General features: G+C 43.4%; 1 protein-coding gene across 1 annotated transcript; it reads left to right on the plus strand.

Annotated features, from left to right (window-relative positions):
• Nucleotides 1-914: 914 nt before the first annotated feature.
• Nucleotides 915-6,697, plus strand: LOC137426107 (transcription factor HES-5-like). The gene is made up of 4 exons (XM_068114800.2): nt 915-1,227; nt 1,356-1,451; nt 1,715-1,805; nt 5,851-6,697. Exons 1-4 carry the CDS (start codon nt 919-921, stop codon nt 6,033-6,035), a joined length of 681 nt encoding a protein of 226 aa, XP_067970901.2. The 5' UTR covers nt 915-918; the 3' UTR covers nt 6,036-6,697.
• Nucleotides 6,698-22,431: the final 15,734 nt, after the last annotated feature.

Consider the following 22,431-nt stretch of genomic DNA (forward strand, 5'->3'; position numbering starts at 1 on the left):
AAATAAAGGGAGACTTGGACAAATGAGGGATGTGGGGAAGAGTGAGGGGAAGGGTAAGCTGCATGGGGTGGACAAGATGGAAACAGAGGCAAACTCTCAGGGAGGAAAAACTGGAAATTTGGAAGGAGGTGGGCTTGGTAGGGGTAATGAGGGTAGAAAAGATCATCTGGGTAGAGATATGGAGGAATATTACTGTTCAATACATTATTATAATTGGTAATGTGAAAATAACTGAAAACGGTGTGTGTGTGTGTGTATATTTTGTGTGTCTGTGTGTGTATGTGCGTGTGTCTGTGTGATTGTGTGTGTGTGTGTGTGTGTGTGTGTGTGTGTGTGTGTGTGTGTGTGTGTGTGTGTGTGTGTGTGTGTGTTAGTGTATGTGTGTTTGTGTGTTTGTGTATGAGTGTTTGTGTGTGTTTGTGTTTGTGTGTGTGTGTGTGTTTGGGTATGAGTGTTTGTGTGTGTGTGTGTATGTGTGTTTGTGTAGGTGTGTTTGTGTATGTGTGTTTGTGTTTGTGTGTTTGTGTTTGTTTGTTTGTCTGTGTATGTGTGTTTGTGTGTGAGTGTTTGTGTGTGTATGTGTGTTTGTGTGTGTGTGTGTGTGTGTGTGTGTGTGTTTTTGTGTGTGTGTGTTTGTGTGTGTGTGTGTGTGTGTGTGTGTGTGTGTGTGTGTGTGTGTGTGTGTGTGTGTGTTGTGTATGTGTGTTTGTGTATGTGTGTTTGTGTATGTGTGCTCTTCAACACATAATGAACACAATTAGTGACAATTATACAGATCACCGTATCGAGCTGTGACGCTATCTTTACCGCTCCAGGAGAGCTCTTGGGGTATAAATCGTATAATCTTTCTTCAATGAACATCCAACTTTACCCATAAAGCTGTTCCCGGGGAGCCTTTTGCACGGACAGATGTTCGCCATGACAAAGCGCCTTCGAACCGGCCCCAAGCCGTTTTCCCAGGCTCATCCATTGGACGAAAGAGGGTGGGAATGTGTGCAAACAATGGTCCGGATCGCCGTGACGCCATCGCGGTTCTATATAAAACGAGTGGAGCTGCGGTCATGCACCGAACACCACTCGATCTGCCTCGACCAGTGCAGACATCCGCAACAGAGCTCCGTACACTTGGACATCTATTTATACTCTCGCTCCTTTTTTATTTTTACTTTCTCCTCCATGGCTCCAAATGTCGAACTTGAAACGATCTCATCACAGCAATATCGCAAGGTACATCTTCGACATATAATGACACGGATCTTTCATTCTGCTTTTGATGAATTTATATTTTATTTTCCGTTGGATTCGTACCTGGATCTCAACTTCAACGAGGTTTACGCTTTGTTTGTTTTTGACAGATCCGAAAACCCCTCATCGAAAAGAAGAGACGTGACCGAATCAACGAGCTGCTCACGCAGCTCAAAACAATAATCCTCGAGAACATGAAATCAGAGGTGAGTTCATTGGTAATAAATCCATTTCACTCTTCCTTACAATTATCCCAACACTGATACACGTTGCTCGAAGAAAAGCTAGATGTTATAAGTTTGATTAAAGAAACTCATAATGACGAAATAGTCTTACATAGATGCCCTACCTGTAACCTGCACCGCAGGTTAAAGAACTCCGATCATATTATTATGATTATTATTATTTGACTTAGCACTCTCCATCGCTGATTTCGTAACATGCTACTTATTGTTTTCCTACCTTACAGCCCTTGCCGCAGTCAAAGTTGGAAAAGGCAGACATCTTGGAACTGACGGTGAAATTTCTGGGCGAGATTCAGTACCGAAGTGTTGCACAAGGTGTGTTGCTGACCATACGTGTATACAGTGCACCTATGTATGTTACACCTCCGGATTCTTCCGATTATCAACTTAACATAATCGATGAATAGACAACCATCCCTGTTCGATATATACATATACATATATATATATATATGTATGTATGTATCTATATATATATATATATATATATGTATATATATATATATATACGTATATATATATATATATATATATATATATATATATATATATATATATATTATATTATATCTATATTATAATAGCCGTAGATGATTCTGTCTGTCTGTCTGTCTATCTGTTGGGTGTCTGTCCGGGGTGTGGCTTACTCGGTTTGCAGAGTAGCTCCACCCATAGCTCCACCCATTCTGGGAGTGGCTATAAACAAATATCCACCATTTTATTAACTCGCATAGCTTTGAGTCCTGTTTTGTAGGCCCGTGGTGTCTTGCTCTCCCCCAGTTTTATTTCAAATCAAATTCGATAAATCATTTCATTTTTCACAGTCGCTAACATAGTTTTAGACTCGGTTGAAAAAAAACGGGAAGAAAATCCGATGAAAGTTGCCGTTTATAGAACGAAATGAATTCTCAAAGGCCTGTAACTTCAAGGCCATTGAGTCTCTCTCACGCCTTTATCTCCAATCTAACTCACCATATGATTTCATTTTTATCGATGGTTTTACTTTTAGACTCGGTGTCAGCAATAATTGAGAACAATCCACACACGCGGGAAAATGCAGAGATATATTTTTTAAAATCGCGTCATGGTGTATCATACACCGCCCAACATGACACCGCCGGCAATGTGTCGATATATATTAAAAATTCGCTTTTGCTTTTCCGTTATGATATATTACTATTTCGTTTGATGATAGTCGTCACAAAAACGTCAACAATGATGCCGACATATATTTCTTCGTTTTTATTTCATTCAACATATTAGCCGGAAGTAAAATATGTTTCAGGAAATTACCGAGAGATATTTCTTCGTTTTTTTTATTAGTTATGTGCGCATACACTTTAAATAGGTTTATTTGAAATCTTTAATTTTCCACAAACATTCCACACACGCGGGAAAATACAGAGATATATTTTTTAAAATCGCGTCATGGTGTATCATACACCGCCCAACATGACACCGACGGCAATGTGTCGATATCTATTTTAAATTCGATATATCATTTCATTTTTCACAGTCGCTAACATAGTTTTAGACTCGGTTGAAAAAAAACGAGAAGAAAATCCGATGAAAGTTGCCGTTTATAGAACGAAATGAATTCTCAAATGCCTGTAACTTCAAGGCCATTGAGTCTCTCTCACGCCTTTATCTCCAATCTAACTCACCATATGATTTCATTTTTATCGATGGTTTTAGAGTCGGTGTCAGCAATAATTGAGAACATTCCACACACGCGGGAAAATGCAGATATATTTTTTAAAATCGCGTCATGGTGTATCATACACCGCCTAACATGACACCGACGGCAACGTGTCGATACATATTAAAAATTCGATATATCATTTCATTTTTCACAGTCGCTAACATAGTTTTCGACTCGGTTGAAAAAAAACGGGAAGGAAATCCAATGAAAGTTGCCGTTTATAGAACGAAATGAATTCTCAAACGCCTGTAACTTCAACTTCAAGGCCATTGAGTCTCTCTCACGCCTTTATCTCCAATCTAACTCACCATATGATTTCATTTTTATCGATGGTTTTGGACTCGGTGTCAGCAATAATTGAGAACATTCCACACACGCGGGAAAATGCAGAGATATATTTTTAAAAATCGCGTCATGGTGTATCATACACCGCCCAACATGACACCGACGGCAACGTGTCGATATATATTAAAAATTCGCTTTTGCTTTTCCGTTAAGATATATTACTTTTTCGTTTGATGACAGTCGTCACAAAAACGTCAACAATGATGCCGACATATATTTCTTCGTTTTTATTTAATTCAACATTATTAGCCGGAAGTAAAATGTTTCAGGAAATTACCGAGAGATATTTCTTCGTTTTTTAAAATTAGTTATGTGCGAATACACTTTAAATAGGTTTATTTGAAATCTTTAATTTTCCACAATATAATTTACTTGCCATTTATCATTTGATGATTACGAGACAAATTCCTCTTGAGGATCGTGACAATTCATGCGCTGCGTGGAAACTTCTATTTCCAAAATGAATGAGACGATCGATGAAGAACGCAGACTTGAACAGGATGCAGCAAGAAAACGAATGAGACGGGCGAACGAGTCCATCGACGAACGTCAATGCAAACTTGCGGGGTCACCCGTGGGAATCCCACGGGCATGGATGTGTGTGACATTTCGACATATTGAGTTAGATGCTGCACATTCATTTTTACAAAATGGTTACTGGCAAGTCATCAGATCCAGAAATGGTGTAAAAACCACCGTTTAGAGGCCATTTTTCCCCGCAAAGCGGGGGTTGGCCTTTTCGGGGACCGTGGTAGTTGTTGTTTTTTTGTCCCCTTTTTGAAGCAATGTTTTACGGCCGGATGCCCTTCCTGACGCCAACCCTTTTTGCCGCCTTCAACGACAAACAGGGAATTACCAGTGAACTGGTACTCAATTAGCCGACCTCGGAAGGATGACAGGCTGAGTCAACCCCCCTGGCATTAATTCGGCGATCGACCGAGATTCGAACCCAGGATCCTAAGCCGGCACCCTAGCCGCTAGCCCAACACCAGAAATGGTGTCATGAACACAATTTATTTACGCACAAGCACAAAAGCAAGACGGGCCGATTTCCGATTCCGACGGGCCGACGGGCGAGACGGGCCGATTTCCGATTCCGACGGGCCGATTTGGAGCAAGAAAAAGAACGAGACGGGAGAAAAAGGAGAGAAACGAGACGGGGAAAGCCGATTGGAGAGGCGAGTGAGGCGCGATTGGAGAGGAGTGTGAGGCGCGATTGGAGAGGAGTGTGAGGCACGATTGGAGAGGAGTGTGAGGCGTGATTGGAGAGGAGTGTGAGGCACGATTGGAGAGGAGTGATTGGAGGGGAGTGTGAGGCACGATTGGAGAGGAGTGTGAGGCACGATTGGAGAGGAGTGTGAGGCGCGATTGGAGAGGAGTGTGAGGCGCGATTGGAGAGGAGTGTGAGGCGCGATTGGAGAGGCGTGTGAAGGATTGGAGAGGAGAGGAGTGTGAGGGATTGGAGAGGTGAGGGATTGGAAAGGAGAGGGATGTGAGGGTTTGGAGAGGAGAGGAGTGCTAGGTGGAGAGAGGAGAGTGTCAGGTGGAGACAGGAGAGTGTCAGGTGGAGACAGGAGAGTGTCAGGTGGAGACAGGAGAGTGTCAGGTGGAGAGGAGTGAGGGGTCACATATTATGTGAAATAACTAAATTCACACCATTTCTGGATCTGATGACTTGCCAGTAACCATTTTGTAAAAATGAATGTGCAGCATATAACTCAATATGTCGAAATGTCACACACATCCATGCCCGTGGGATTCCCACGGGTGACCCCGCTAGTATATATATATACTGTATATATATATATCTCCTGTATATATATATATATATATATATATATATATATATATATATATATATATATATATATATACTGTATGTATATATATATATATATATATATATATATATATATATATATATATATATATATATATATATATATATATATATATATATATAGTGTTTTTATCACAATATAGAGTGAGATAAGCCTGGTGTTTTATACATCTCCCAAACACCCCCCCCCCCCCCCCTTCCCACGTCTCCTCCCCCCAAGCCGTCTCCCTCCCACAGATCTCCCGATATCCCTGCTCTCAAATGTTGTACTTGTGTGCTTCCCCCTCTCTCCCCATCTTGTCTCCCGCTCCCTTTATTATATGTTTTATGTGTCGGTTTTTTTTTGTTATTCATGTTAGCCCTTACACGAGCCTCGATCTTGTATACAAAAAAAAGAAATACAAAAAGTCTGCCATTATAAAAAGATTGTTTCAAGTCAAATAAAACCTTTTGTTTTGTCGTTTCTGCGCCAGACAGCCACTGCAACGAGGCTTCTCTGAAATTCCCCTTGTCGGACTTCAAGACAATTCATGATCATGACGACACAATGGGGTCGATGGACTATGATAAAGCCTTATCTCCGGAGGCGTCGACCCTGTTGGTGCTGCGCTCCAAGACCATGCGGCGTCGCGAATGCCCAGTGTGGAGACCGTGGTGACCAAAGCTCATGGAGCACGCCATGGGTTTCGACCACAACTACCTGCAAAAACTATTACTACTACCTACCTACTTAGCTCTAGAGAAAAAAAGGAAAGCTGGACGTGGTGCACATTTATTTGGCAATCATTATGCTTCCGTTGAGGAAGGTTATGGATAATATTTCATTGTTAAATGCTTCGTGTATTCGCATGTTGCGTACATTGTATAAGACATTTTGTTCTTTGTATGTTATGATGTATAAATTGTAAGTGCGTTTGTAACTATCAAGGGAATGGAAACCCCAGCTAAAATGCACTCTCTCGTGTATATAATGCTTTGGTTTTTTTTTTTTTGTCATAGAATTGAATGTTGTGACGCAGAACTTTGCTTATAGAGTTGAACCATGTGTCTGTAGGTGTTCAGCATTTGTATTATATATACAGAGAGTGTTTCATGCGACAAACATACATGTCAGATAATCTTCTTCATATTTATTGCTTTCAGTGAAAGCTGTCGCAGCCACTGGTTGAACTTGTGGCTTTGTAGTTTTATTCTAAAACAAATCATACGAGTCCTCGTTTGCTGTACGTTTCCAGTGGAAAACTGTTGTGATATATTTGCATCGCTGTTGAATGATATTCCTGTAAATATGTGTTTATAAAGACAAATACATTTACAATGTCCAAGCGCATGGCTCTGTTTAAGCTTCGTGAAACGAGGTTAGACATGTCTGGTATTATACAAGCAATCCGTTTGGATATCAGGGAGGAGTGGAGACAAGGATCATAATATGGACTGAAAGGAGTTTCCTAACTCTCATTTCCATTTTCTGTGCCAATTTAGGGGAAAAAAATTTGTATTATATCTGAGTCTGTTGATCACACAATATTACATTTTTAGAAGTTGAGTGTCATCAGAAGACTGAAAACAATAGCCCATCACGCCCAGGAAAGTCTTATCCCATTCCCAACCCCCCCCCCCCCCCATTGAAAGTTGATCAATAAGTCTATGTCCTAAGCAAGGAGAAAAATGAAATCAAGGTGGAGGAAAAAGTTACAATTTTCTTGTACATCAATTACGTATAAATTCAGGTAACGTATGTAGAGTAAAACCTTTTGTGCAAGACTACGAACTTAATGATCAGCTTTTGCATTTAGACCGGTGGTCAAAATAGTTTTTTTTATTATTACAAATGCTTCAGAGCCAAAAACATGAATTCCATATTAATATTAGCATCTTGGAAACACCCTTGGCCAAATTAAATCCCGCGGTCTGTGACACTGGCTGTAAATTGCAGAGAGAAGGATGAACATCGGTCGATTTGAAGTGCACCCCACAGACCTTCCAACACTACACTTTCTTTTCTAACATTTTTAACACTTGACTATGATGGTGTTGAAAATCTTGGAGAATTAAAGGATTTCCATTACACATTTTATTACAAACACTTTTTCGACAATCAAGTTATACACTAACAACTTGAGGGCACGCTTGGCAGAAACCACTGCCCAAATTGAAAGACTCTGTGCCATCTATATATAATGGAGCAATCTATATTATATATATAAAGGAGCAAGTGTTTGTCTGCATGTATGCCTGCTCGATACCCATTGGCTGGACAGCTGGCCTGACTCCACCCACAATTGTAACCAGACAAAAAAAATCATTTGGCCGCTATTTTGGTAAACCTCAGACATCTTCGGAAGTGTCATATTCACAATCACCATTCCCTCCCTATAAATTTTCAGTTCAGATTAAAACAACCTAAGCGACTGTCAAAAGGATCATCCAATATTGAATTTTGAGGGCTAATAGGCTTCATGGGCCTTGTGACGGTGACTTTACGTAGAAGCCTCAGGTTTCAGGAATAAGGCTTCAGGGCCTCTGGTGTCAGCTGATGGCCGAGTGCAATTGTAATTGTCTGAGATATATAACCACAATGTAGTCAGGGGCGGTCTTCGTGATTCTGGGGCCCTGGGCAAAAGGCCCCACACGACCTCTTATTCCCACCCAACAACTCTGAACAAGGATAAAACACCCAATTTTCACTAATAGTGGGCCCGTTGTTCCATTGGAGCAAATTTTCATTAGTCTTCCCAGCCTTGTAGCATACCTGCCTGATGTACAGCTTGAGCAGTAGCTTGCCTTTCACCAGAGGATCGAGAACGACTCAAGGCTCCTTTGATTCTGGATGAATTTCCAATGGAATTGATGGCCTATCTTACGAGTTATACAAAAAAAAAAGTCTGGCATCTGATGGGATATGACAACCTAAGTGCAGCCCAGAAAGCATTTGATACAGGCTAAATGCCATGGTCGTGGCGTTGAGCAACCTTTGATTCCGAAGGAGGGAGACTTGAGAGACATAAGAAACTATCGCCTGGTGTCTCCGCCATGTGTGGACGACAAAATAATGACAAAAGTGTTGTCAAATCGCTGGGACCTGTGTTGCCAAAATTAGTGGTCTCTGACCAATCATATGCTGTCCCTGGCAGAACAATATATGATAATATACCGTATATCTGGTCAGGGACTTGATACACTATGGCTATGCGGACATGACATAAACTCAAATTGGGTTCCTCTCTTTAGATCAGGAGAGAGCATTTGACCGAGTGAACCATGACTACCTCTTTGAGACCTTGCTATCATTCAGGTTAGGGAGGAGATACGTAGGTATGCTTCGGACACTTTACACTTCTGCAGAGTTTCTCATTAAATATAATGGTTCCTTGCTCGCACATTTTCCTTTTGAAAGTGGAATAAGGCAAGGATGTCCCTTGTCTGACCAGTTATATTCGTTGTGTATTGAGCTTTTTCTCTGTCTGATGAGGCGAAGGTCAACTGGCATCATGGTACCGGGCTGCAATAGTCCCTTCTTTCTTTATGCTTGTGATGAAGATGTTCTCATGTTTACGGGAAGTGCAAGAGAAATGCAAACAGTTTATGACTGTCTGCAAATCAACTCGGCAGCATCATCTGCTAAAATAAATTAGAAGGCAGACGACTGGTTTGACCAATGCAGATTGGCAAACTCCCCACGCTGTTTCAGCAATTAACATGGATATCACTCCACAAACACTATATCTCGCTCAACAAACACAATATCTCGCTCCACAAACACTATATCTCGCTCCACAAACATGATCTCGAGCTCCACAAACACTATATCTCGCTCCACAAACACGATTTCTCACTCCACAAATACTATATCTCGCTCCACAAACACTATATCTCGCTCCACAAATACTATATCTCGCTCCACAAACATTATGTATCGCTCCTCAAACACTATATCTCGCTCCACAAACACGATCTCTCACTCCACAAACACAGTATCTCGCTCCACAAATACAATATCTCGCTCCACAAACACTATATCTCGCTCCACAAACATTATATATCGCTCCACAAACACTATATCTCGCTCCACAACTACAATATCTCACTCCACAAACACTATATCTCGCTCAACAAACACTATCTCGCTCCACAAACACTATATCTCGCTCCACAAATACTATATCTCGCTCCACAAACACTATATCTCGCTCCACAACTACAATATCTCGCTCCACAAACACTATATCTCGCTCAACAAACACTATCTCGCTCCACAAACATATCTCGCTCCACAAACACTATCGCTCGCTCCACAAACACGATATCTCACTCCACAAACATTATATCTCGCTCCACAAACACGATATCTCGCTCCACAAACACTATATCTCGCTCCACAAACACTATATCTCGCTCCACAAACACTATCTCGCTCCACAAACATCATATCTCGCTCCACAAACACTATCTCTCGCTCCACAAACACTATATCTCGCTCCACAAACACTATATCTCGCTCCACAAACACTATATCTCGCCCCACAAACATCATATCTCGCTCCACAAACACTATATCTTGCTCCACACACACGATCTCTCGCTCCACAAACACTATATCTTGCTCCACAAACACGATCGCACGCTCCACAAACACTAAATCTCGCAGTACAAACACGATATATCGCTCCACAAACACGATCTCTCGCTCCACAAACACTATATCTCGCTCCATAAACACTTTATCTCGCTCCACAAACACAAAATCTCGCTCCCCAAACACTATATCTCGCTCCACAAACACGATCGCACGCTCCACAAACACTATATATCGCTCCACAAACACAATAACTCGCTCCACAAACACTATATCTCGCTCCACAAACACTACATCTCGCTCCACAAACACTATATCTTGCTCCACAAACACGATTGCACGCTCCACAAACACTATCTCTCACTCCACAAACACGATATCTCGCTCCACAAACATGACATCTCGCTCCACAAACACGATCACTCGCTCAACAAACACGATCGCACGCTCCACAAACACTATATCTCGCTCCACAAACACTATCTCTCGCTCCACAAACACTATATCTCGCTCCACAAACACGAAATCTCGCTCCACAAACACTATATTTCGCTCCACAAACACGATATCTCGCTCCACAAACACTACAGCTCACTCCACAAACATTATATCTTGCTCCACAAACACTATATCTCGCACCACAAACACGATATATCGCTCCACAAACACTATATCTCACTCCACAAACACTATCTCTCGCTCCACAAACACTATATCTCGCTCCACAAACACCATCTCGCTCCACAAACACGATATCTCACTCCACAAACATGATCTCTCCCTCCACAAACACGATCTCTCGCTCCACAAACACGATCTCTCACTCCACAAACACTATATTTCGCTCCAGAAACACGATGTCTCGCTTCCCACACACTATCTCTGGCTCCGCAAACACTATATCTCGCTCCACAAACACGATCTCTCACTCCGCAAACACTATATCTCGCTCCACAAACACTATATCTTGCTCCACAAACACTATCTCTCGCTCCACAAACACTATATCTCGCTCCACAAACACGATATCTCGCTCCAAAAACATGATCTCTCGCTCCACAAACACCATAGCTCGCTCCACAAACACTATATCTCGATCCACAAACACTATATATCGCTCCACAAACACGATATCTCGCTCCACAAACATGATATCTCGCCCCACAACACTATATCTCGCTCCACAAACACGATATCTTGCTCCAGAAACATGATCGCTCGCTCCACAAACACTATATCTCACTCCACAAACACGAGATCTCCCTCCACAAACACGATCTCTCGCTCCACAATCACCATATCTCGCTCCACAAACACGATCTCCAGCTCCACAAACATGATCTCTCGCTCCACAAACATGATCTCTCGCTCCACAAACACTATATCTCGCTCCACAAACACTATTTCTCACTCCACAAATACGATATCTCGCTCCACAAACACTATATCTCGCTCCACAAATACTACATCTCACTCCACAAACATTATATATCGCTCCACAAACACTATATCTCGCTCCACAAACACTATCTCTCGCTCCACAAACACGATAACTCGCTCCACAAACACTATATCTCGCTCCACAAATAATATAGCTCGCTCCACAAACATTATGTATCGCTCCTCAAACACTATATCTCGCTCCACAAACACGATCTCTCGCTCCACAAACACTGTATCTCGCTCCACAAATATAATATCTCGCTCCACAAACACTATATCTCGCTCCACAAACATTATATATCGCTCCACAAACACTATCTCTCGCTCCACAAATACTATATCTCGCTCCACAAATACTATACCTCGCTCCACAAATACTATATCTCGCTCCACAAACACTATATCTCGTTCCACAACTACAACATCTCGCTCCACAAACACTATATCTCGCTCAACAAACACTATCTCGCTCCACAAACATATCTCGCTCCACAAACACTATCTCTCGCTCCACAAACACGATATCTCACTCCACAAACATTATATCTCGCTCCACAACCACGATATCTCGCTCCACAAACACTATATCTCGCTCCACAAACACTATATCTCGCTCCACAAACACCATCTCGCTCCACAAACATCATATATCGCTCCACAAACACTATCTCTCGTGCCACAAACACTATATCTCGCTCCACAAACACTATATCTCGCTCCACAAACACTATATCTCGCTCCACAAACATCATATATCGCTCCACAAACACGATCTCTCACTCCACAAACACTATATCTCGCTCCACAAACACTATATCTTCTCCACACACACGATATCTCGCTCCACAAACACTATATCTCGCTCCACAAACACTATATCTCGCTCCACAAACACGATCGCACGCTCCACAAACACTATATGTCGCAGTACAAACACGATATATCGCTCCACAAACACGATCTCTCGCTCCACAAACACTATATCTCGCTCCACAAACACTATATCTCGCTCCACAAACACAAAATCTCGCTCCCCAAACACTATATCTCGCTCCACAAACACGATCGCACGCTCCACAAACACTATATCTCGCTCCACAAACACGATATCTCGCTCCACAAACACTATCTCTCGTTCCACAAACACTACATCTCGCTCCACAAACACTATATCTTGCTCCACAAACACGATTGCACGCTCCACAAACACTATCTCTCACTCCACAAACACGATATCTCGCTCCACAAACATTATATCTCGCTCCACAAACACGATCGCTCGTTCAACAAACACGATTGCACGCTCCACAAACGCTATATCTCGCTCCACAAACACTATATCTCGCTCCACAAACACTATATCTCACTCCACAAACACTATCTCTCGCTCCACAAACACTAAATCTCGCTCCACAAACACGAAATCTCGCTCCACAAACACTATATTCCGCTCCACAAACATGATATCTCGCTCCACAAACACTACAGCTCGCTCCACAAACACTATATTTCGCTCCACAAACACGATATCTCGCTCCACAAACACTACAGTTAGCTCCACAAACATTATATCTTGCTCCACAAACACTATATATCGCACCACAAACACGCTATATCGCTCCACAAACATGATATCTCGCTCCACAAACACGATCTCTCGCTCCACAAACACGATCTCTCACTCCACAAACACTATATCTCGCACCACAAACACGATATATCGCTCCAAAAACATGATATCTCGCTCCACAAACACCATCTCGCTCCACAAACACGATATCTCACTCCACAAACATGATCTCTCGCTCCACAAACACGACCTCTCACTCCACAAACACGATCTCTCACTCCACAAACACTATATTTCGCTCCAGAAACACGATGTCTCGCTTCCCAAACACTATCTCTCGCTCCGCAAACACTAGATCTCGCTCCACAAACACGATCTCTCACTCCGCAAACACTATCTCTCGCTCCACAAACACTATATCTCGCTCCACAAACACTATCTCTCGCTCCACAAACACTATATCTTGCTCCACAAACACGATTGCACGGTCCACAAACACGAGCTCTCACTCCACAAACACGATATCTCGCTCCACAAACATTATATGTCGCTCCACAAACACGATTTCTCGCTCAACAAACACGATCGCACGCTCCACAAACACTATATCTCGCTCCACAAACACTATCTCTCGCTCCACAAACACAATATCTCGCTACACAAACACGATATCTCACTCCACAAACACTATCTCTCGCTCCACAAACACTACAACTCGCTCCACAAACATTATATCTTGCTCCACAAACACTATATCTCGCACCACAAACACGATATCTCGCTCGACAAACACGATATCTCGCTCAACAAACACCATCTCTCGCTCCACAATCACTATATCGCGCTCCACAAACACAATGTCTCGCTCCACAAACACGATCTCTCGCTCCACAAACACTATATCTCGCTCCACAAACACGATCTCTCGCTCCACAAACACTATATTTCGCTCCACAAACACGATTTCTCACTTCACAAACACTATATCTCGCTCCACAAACACTATCTCTCGCTCCCCAAACACTATTTCTCACTCCACAAACACTATATATCGGTCCCCAAACACGATCTCTCACTCCCCAAACACGATCTCTCGCTCCCCAAACACTATATCTCGCTCCACAAACACGATCTCTCGCTCCACAAACACTATATCTCGCTACACAAACACTATATCTCGCTCCACAAACACTATCTATCGCTCACCAAACACTATTTCTCACTCCTCAAACACGATTTCTAGCTTCACAAACACTATATCTCGCTCCACACACGATCTCTCGCTCCACAAACACCATATATCGCTCCACAAACACGAAACCTCGCTCCACAAACACGATCGCACGCTCCAAAAACACTATATCTCGCAGTACAAACACGATATCTCGCTCCACAAACACGATCTCTTGCTCCACAAACACTATATCTCGCTCCACAAACACTATATCGCTCCACAAACACAAAATCACGCTCCCCAAACACTATATCTCGCTCCACAAACACGATCACACGCTCCACAAACACTATATCTCGCTCCACAAACACGATCGCACGCTCCACAAACACAAAATCTCGCTCCCCAAACAATATATCTCGCTCCACAAACACGATAGCACGCTCCACAAACACTATATCTCGCTCCACAAACACTATATCTCGTTCCACAAACACTATATCTTCTCCACACACACGATATCTCGCTCCACAAACACTATATCTCGCTCCACAAACACTATATCTCGCTCCACAAACACGATCGCACGCTCCACAAACACTATATCTCGCAGTACAAACACGATATATCGCTCCACAAACACGATCTCTCGCTCCACAAACACTATATCTCGCTCCACAAACACTATATCTCGCTCCACAAACACAAAATCTCGCTCCCCAAACACTATATCTCGCTCCACAAACACGATCGCACGCTCCACAAACACTATATCTCGCTCCACAAACACGATATCTCGCTCCACAAACACTATCTCTCGTTCCACAAACACTACATCTCGCTCCACAAACACTATATCTTGCTCCACAAACACGATTGCACGCTCCACAAACACTATCTCTCACTCCACAAACACGATATCTCGCTCCACAAACATTATATTTCGCTCCACAAACACGATCGCTCGTTCAACAAACACGATTGCACGCTCCACAAACGCTATATCTCGCTCCACAAACACTATATCTCGCTCCACAAACACTATATCTCACTCCACAAACACTATCTCTCGCTCCACAAACACTAAATCTCGCTCCACAAACACGAAATCTCGCTCCACAAACACTATATTCCGCTCCACAAACATGATATCTCGCTCCACAAACACTACAGCTCGCTCCACAAACACTATATTTCGCTCCACAAACACGATATCTCGCTCCACAAACACTACAGTTAGCTCCACAAACATTATATCTTGCTCCACAAACACTATATATCGCACCACAAACACGCTATATCGCTCCACAAACATGATATCTCGCTCCACAAACACGATCTCTCGCTCCACAAACACGATCTCTCACTCCACAAACACTATATCTCGCAATAAAAACACGATATATCGCTCCAAAAACATGATATCTCGCTCCACAAACACCATCTCGCTCCACAAACACGATATCTCACTCCACAAACATGATCTCTCGCTCCACAAACACGACCTCTCGCTCCACAAACACGATCTCTCACTCCACAAACACTATATTTCGCTCCAGAAACACGATGTCTCGCTTCCCAAACACTATCTCTCGCTCCGCAAACACTAGATCTCGCTCCACAAACACGATCTCTCACTCCGCAAACACTATCTCTCGCTCCACAAACACTATATCTCGCTCCACAAACACTATCTCTCGCTCCACAAACACTATATCTTGCTCCACAAACACGATTGCACGGTCCACAAACACGAGCTCTCACTCCACAAACACGATATCTCGCTCCACAAACATTATATGTCGCTCCACAAACACGATTTCTCGCTCAACAAACACGATCGCACGCTCCACAAACACTATATCTCGCTCCACAAACACTATCTCTCGCTCCACAAACACAATATCTCGCTACACAAACACGATATCTCACTCCACAAACACTATCTCTCGCTCCACAAACACTACAACTCGCTCCACAAACATTATATCTTGCTCCACAAACACTATATCTCGCACCACAAACACGATATCTCGCTCGACAAACACGATATCTCGCTCAACAAACACCATCTCTCGCTCCACAAACACGATATCTCACTCCACAAACATTATATCTCGCTCCACAACCACGATATCTCGCTCCACAAACACTATATCTCGCTCCACAAACACTATATCTCGCTCCACAAACACCATCTCGCTCCACAAACATCATATATCGCTCCACAAACACTATCTCTCGTGCCACAAACACTATATCTCGCTCCACAAACACTATATCTCGCTCCACAAACACTATATCTCGCTCCACAAACATCATATATCGCTCCACAAACACGATCTCTCACTCCAAAAACACTATATCTCGCTCCACAAACACTATATCTTCTCCACACACACGATATCTCGCTCCACAAACACTATATCTCGCTCCACAAACACTATATCTCGCTCCACAAACACGATCGCACGCTCCACAAACACTATATATCGCAGTACAAACACGATATATCGCTCCACAAACACGATCTCTCGCTCCACAAACACTATATCTCGCTCCACAAACACTATATCTCGCTCCACAAACACAAAATCTCGCTCCCCAAACACTATATCTCGCTCCACAAACACGATCGCACGCTCCACAAACACTATATCTCGCTCCACAAACACGATATCTCGCTCCACAAACACTATCTCTCGTTCCACAAACACTACATCTCGCTCCACAAACACTATATCTTGCTCCACAAACACGATTGCACGCTCCACAAACACTATCTCTCACTCCACAAACACGATATCTCGCTCCACAAACATTATATCTCGCTCCACAAACACGATCGCTCGTTCAACAAACACGATTGCACGCTCCACAAACGCTATATCTCGCTCCACAAACACTATATCTCGCTCCACAAACACTATATCTCACTCCACAAACACTATCTCTCGCTCCACAAACACTAAATCTCGCTCCACAAACACGAAATCTCGCTCCACAAACACTATATTCCGCTCCACAAACATGATATCTCGCTCCACAAACACTACAGCTCGCTCCACAAACACTATATTTCGCTCCACAAACACGATATCTCGCTCCACAAACACTACAGTTAGCTCCACAAACATTATATCTTGCTCCACAAACACTATATATCGCACCACAAACACGCTATATTGCTCCACAAACATGATATCTCGCTCCACAAACACGATCTCTCGCTCCACAAACACGATCTCTCACTCCACAAACACTATATCTCGCACCACAAACACGATATATCGCTCCAAAAACATGATATCTCGCTCCACAAACACCATCTCGCTCCACAAACACGATATCTCACTCCACAAACATGATCTCTCGCTCCACAAACACGACCTCTCGCTCCACAAACACGATCTCTCACTCCACAAACACTATATTTCGCTCCAGAAACACGATGTCTCGCTTCCCAAACACTATCTCTCGCTCCGCAAACACTAGATCTCGCTCCACAAACACGATCTCTCACTCCGCAAACACTATCTCTCGCTCCACAAACACTATATCTCGCTCCACAAACACTATCTCTCGCTCCACAAACACTATATCTTGCTCCACAAACACGATTGCACGGTCCACAAACACGAGCTCTCACTCCACAAACACGATATCTCGCTCCACAAACATTATATGTCGCTCCACAAACACGATTTCTCGCTCAACAAACACGATCGCACGCTCCACAAACACTATATCTCGCTCCACAAACACTATCTCTCGCTCCACAAACACAATATCTCGCTACACAAACACGATATCTCACTCCACAAACACTATCTCTCGCTCCACAAACACTACAACTCGCTCCACAAACATTATATCTTGCTCCACAAACACTATATCTCGCACCACAAACACGATATCTCGCTCGACAAACACGATATCTCGCTCAACAAACACCATCTCTCGCTCCACAATCACTATATCGCGCTCCACAAACACAATGTCTCGCTCCACAAACACGATCTCTCGCTCCACAAACACTATATCTCGCTCCACAAACACGATCTCTCGCTCCACAAACACTATATTTCGCTCCACAAACACGATTTCTCACTTCACAAACACTATATCTCGCTCCACAAACACTATCTCTCGCTCCCCAAACACTATTTCTCACTCCACAAACACTATATATCGGTCCCCAAACACGATCTCTCACTCCCCAAACACGATCTCTCGCTCCCCAAACACTATATCTCGCTCCACAAACACGATCTCTCGCTCCACAAACACTATATCTCGCTACACAAACACTATATCTCGCTCCACAAACACTATCTATCGCTCACCAAACACTATTTCTCACTCCTCAAACACGATTTCTAGCTTCACAAACACTATATCTCGCTCCACACACGATCTCTCGCTCCACAAACACCATATATCGCTCCACAAACACGAAATCTCGCTCCACAAACACGATCGCACGCTCCAAAAACACTATATCTCGCAGTACAAACACGATATCTCGCTCCACAAACACGATCTCTTGCTCCACAAACACTATATCTCGCTCCACAAACACTATATCGCTCCACAAACACAAAATCACGCTCCCCAAACACTATATCTCGCTCCACAAACACGATCACACGCTCCACAAACACTATATCTCGCTCCACAAACACGATCGCACGCTCCACAAACACAAAATCTCGCTCCCCAAACAATATATCTCGCTCCACAAACACGATAGCACGCTCCACAAACACTATATCTCGCTCCACAAACACTATATCTCGTTCCACAAACACTATATCTTCTCCACACACACGATATCTCGCTCCACAAACACTATATCTCGCTCCACAAACACTATATCTCGCTCCACAAACACGATCGCACGCTCCACAAACACTATATCTCGCAGTACAAACACGATATATCGCTCCACAAACACGATCTCTCGCTCCACAAACACTATATCTCGCTCCACAAACACTATAATCTCGCTCCACAAACACAAAATCTCGCTCCCCAAACACTATATCTCGCTCCACAAACACGATCGCACGCTCCACAAACACTATATCTCGCTCCACAAACACGATATCTCGCTCCACAAACACTATCTCTCGTTCCACAAACACTACATCTCGCTCCACAAACACTATATCTTGCTCCACAAACACGATTGCACGCTCCACAAACACTATCTCTCACTCCACAAACACGATATCTCGCTCCACAAACATTATATCTCGCTCCACAAACACGATCGCTCGTTCAACAAACACGATTGCACGCTCCACAAACGCTATATCTCGCTCCACAAACACTATATCTCGCTCCACAAACACTATATCTCACTCCACAAACACTATCTCTCGCTCCACAAACACTAAATCTCGCTCCACAAACACGAAATCTCGCTCCACAAACACTATATTCCGCTCCACAAACATGATATCTCGCTCCACAAACACTACAGCTCGCTCCACAAACACTATATTTCGCTCCACAAACACGATATCTCGCTCCACAAACACTACAGTTAGCTCCACAAACATTATATCTTGCTCCACAAACACTATATATCGCACCACAAACACGCTATATCGCTCCACAAACATGATATCTCGCTCCACAAACACGATCTCTCGCTCCACAAACACGATCTCTCACTCCACAAACACTATATCTCGCAACAAAAACACGATATATCGCTCCAAAAACATGATATCTCGCTCCACAAACACCATCTCGCTCCACAAACACGATATCTCACTCCACAAACATGATCTCTCGCTCCACAAACACGACCTCTCGCTCCACAAACACGATCTCTCACTCCACAAACACTATATTTCGCTCCAGAAACACGATGTCTCGCTTCCCAAACACTATCTCTCGCTCCGCAAACACTAGATCTCGCTCCACAAACACGATCTCTCACTCCGCAAACACTATCTCTCGCTCCACAAACACTATATCTCGCTCCACAAACACTATCTCTCGCTCCACAAACACTATATCTTGCTCCACAAACACGATTGCACGGTCCACAAACACGAGCTCTCACTCCACAAACACGATATCTCGCTCCACAAACATTATATGTCGCTCCACAAACACGATTTCTCGCTCAACAAACACGATCGCACGCTCCACAAACACTATATCTCGCTCCACAAACACTATCTCTCGCTCCACAAACACAATATCTCGCTACACAAACACGATATCTCACTCCACAAACACTATCTCTCGCTCCACAAACACTACAACTCGCTCCACAAACATTATATCTTGCTCCACAAACACTATATCTCGCACCACAAACACGATATCTCGCTCGACAAACACGATATCTCGCTCAACAAACACCATCTCTCGCTCCACAATCACTATATCGCGCTCCACAAACACAATGTCTCGCTCCACAAACACGATCTCTCGCTCCACAAACACTATATCTCGCTCCACAAACACGATCTCTCGCTCCACAAACACTATATCTCGCTACACAAACACTATATCTCGCTCCACAAACACTATCTATCGCTCACCAAACACTATTTCTCACTCCTCAAACACGATTTCTAGCTTCACAAACACTATATCTCGCTCCACACACGATCTCTCGCTCCACAAACACCATATATCGCTCCACAAACACGAAATCTCGCTCCACAAACACGATCGCACGCTCCAAAAACACTATATCTCGCAGTACAAACACGATATCTCGCTCCACAAACACGATCTCTTGCTCCACAAACACTATATCTCGCTCCACAAACACTATATCGCTCCACAAACACAAAATCACGCTCCCCAAACACTATATCTCGCTCCACAAACACGATCACACGCTCCACAAACACTATATCTCGCTCCACAAACACGATCGCACGCTCCACAAACACAAAATCTCGCTCCCCAAACAATATATCTCGCTCCACAAACACGATAGCACGCTCCACAAACACTATATCTCGCTCCACAAACACTATATCTCGTTCCACAAACACTATACCTCGCTCCACAAACACGATATCTCGCTCCACAAACACTATCTCTCCCTCCACAAACACTATATCTCGCTCCACAAACACTTTTTCATGCTCCACAAACACTATCTCTCACTCCACAAACACTACATCTCGCTCCACAAACACTATATATTGCTCCACAAACACGATTGCACGCTCCACAAACACTATTTCTCGCTCCATAAACATTATATCTCGCTCCACAAACACGATCTCTCGCTCAAACAAACACTATCTCGCTCCACAAACATATCTCGCTCCACAAACACTATCTCTCGCTCCACAAACACGATATCTCACTCCACAAACATTATAGCTCACTCCACAAACACAATATCTCGCTCCACAAACACTATATCTCGCTCCACAAACACTATGTCTCGCTCCACAAACACTATCTCGCTCCACAAACATCATATCTCGCTCCACAAACACTATCTCTCGCTCCACAAACAATATATCTCGCTCCACAAACACTATATCTCGCTCCACAAACACTATATCTCGCTCCACAAACATCATATCTCGCTCCACAAACACGATCTCTCACTCCACAAACACTATATCTCGCTCCACAAACACTATATCTCACTCCACACACACGATCTCTCGCTCCACAAACACTATATCTCGCTCCACAAACACTATATCTCGCTCCACAAACACGATCGCACGCTCCACAAACACTATATCTCGCAGTACAAACACGATATATCGCTCCACAAACACGATCTCTCGCTCCACAAACACTATATCTCGCTCCATAAACACTATATCTCGCTCCACAAACACAAAATCTCGCTCCCCAAACACTATATCTCGCTCCACAAACACGATCGCATGCTCCACAAACACTATATCTCGCTCCACAACCACGATATCTCGCTCCACAAACACTATCTCTCGCTCCACAAACACTACATCTCGCTCCACAAACAATATATCTTGCTCCACAAACACGATTGCATGCTCCACAAACACTATCTCTCACTCCACAAACACGATATCTCGCTCCATAAACATTATATCTCGCTCCACAAACACGATCGCTCGCTCAACAAACACGATCGCACGCTCCACAAACACTATATCTCGCTCCACAAACACTATATCTCGCTCCACAAACACTATATCTCGCTCCACAAACACGAAATCTCGCTCCACAAACACTATATTTCGCTCCACAAACACGATATCTCGCTCCACAAACACTACAGCTCACTCCACAAACATTATATC

The sequence above is a fragment of the Myxine glutinosa genome, chromosome 4, assembly GCF_964187855.1.
Source record: "Myxine glutinosa chromosome 4, kmMyxGlut1.1, whole genome shotgun sequence".
NCBI classification, from domain to species: domain Eukaryota; kingdom Metazoa; phylum Chordata; class Myxini; order Myxiniformes; family Myxinidae; genus Myxine; species Myxine glutinosa.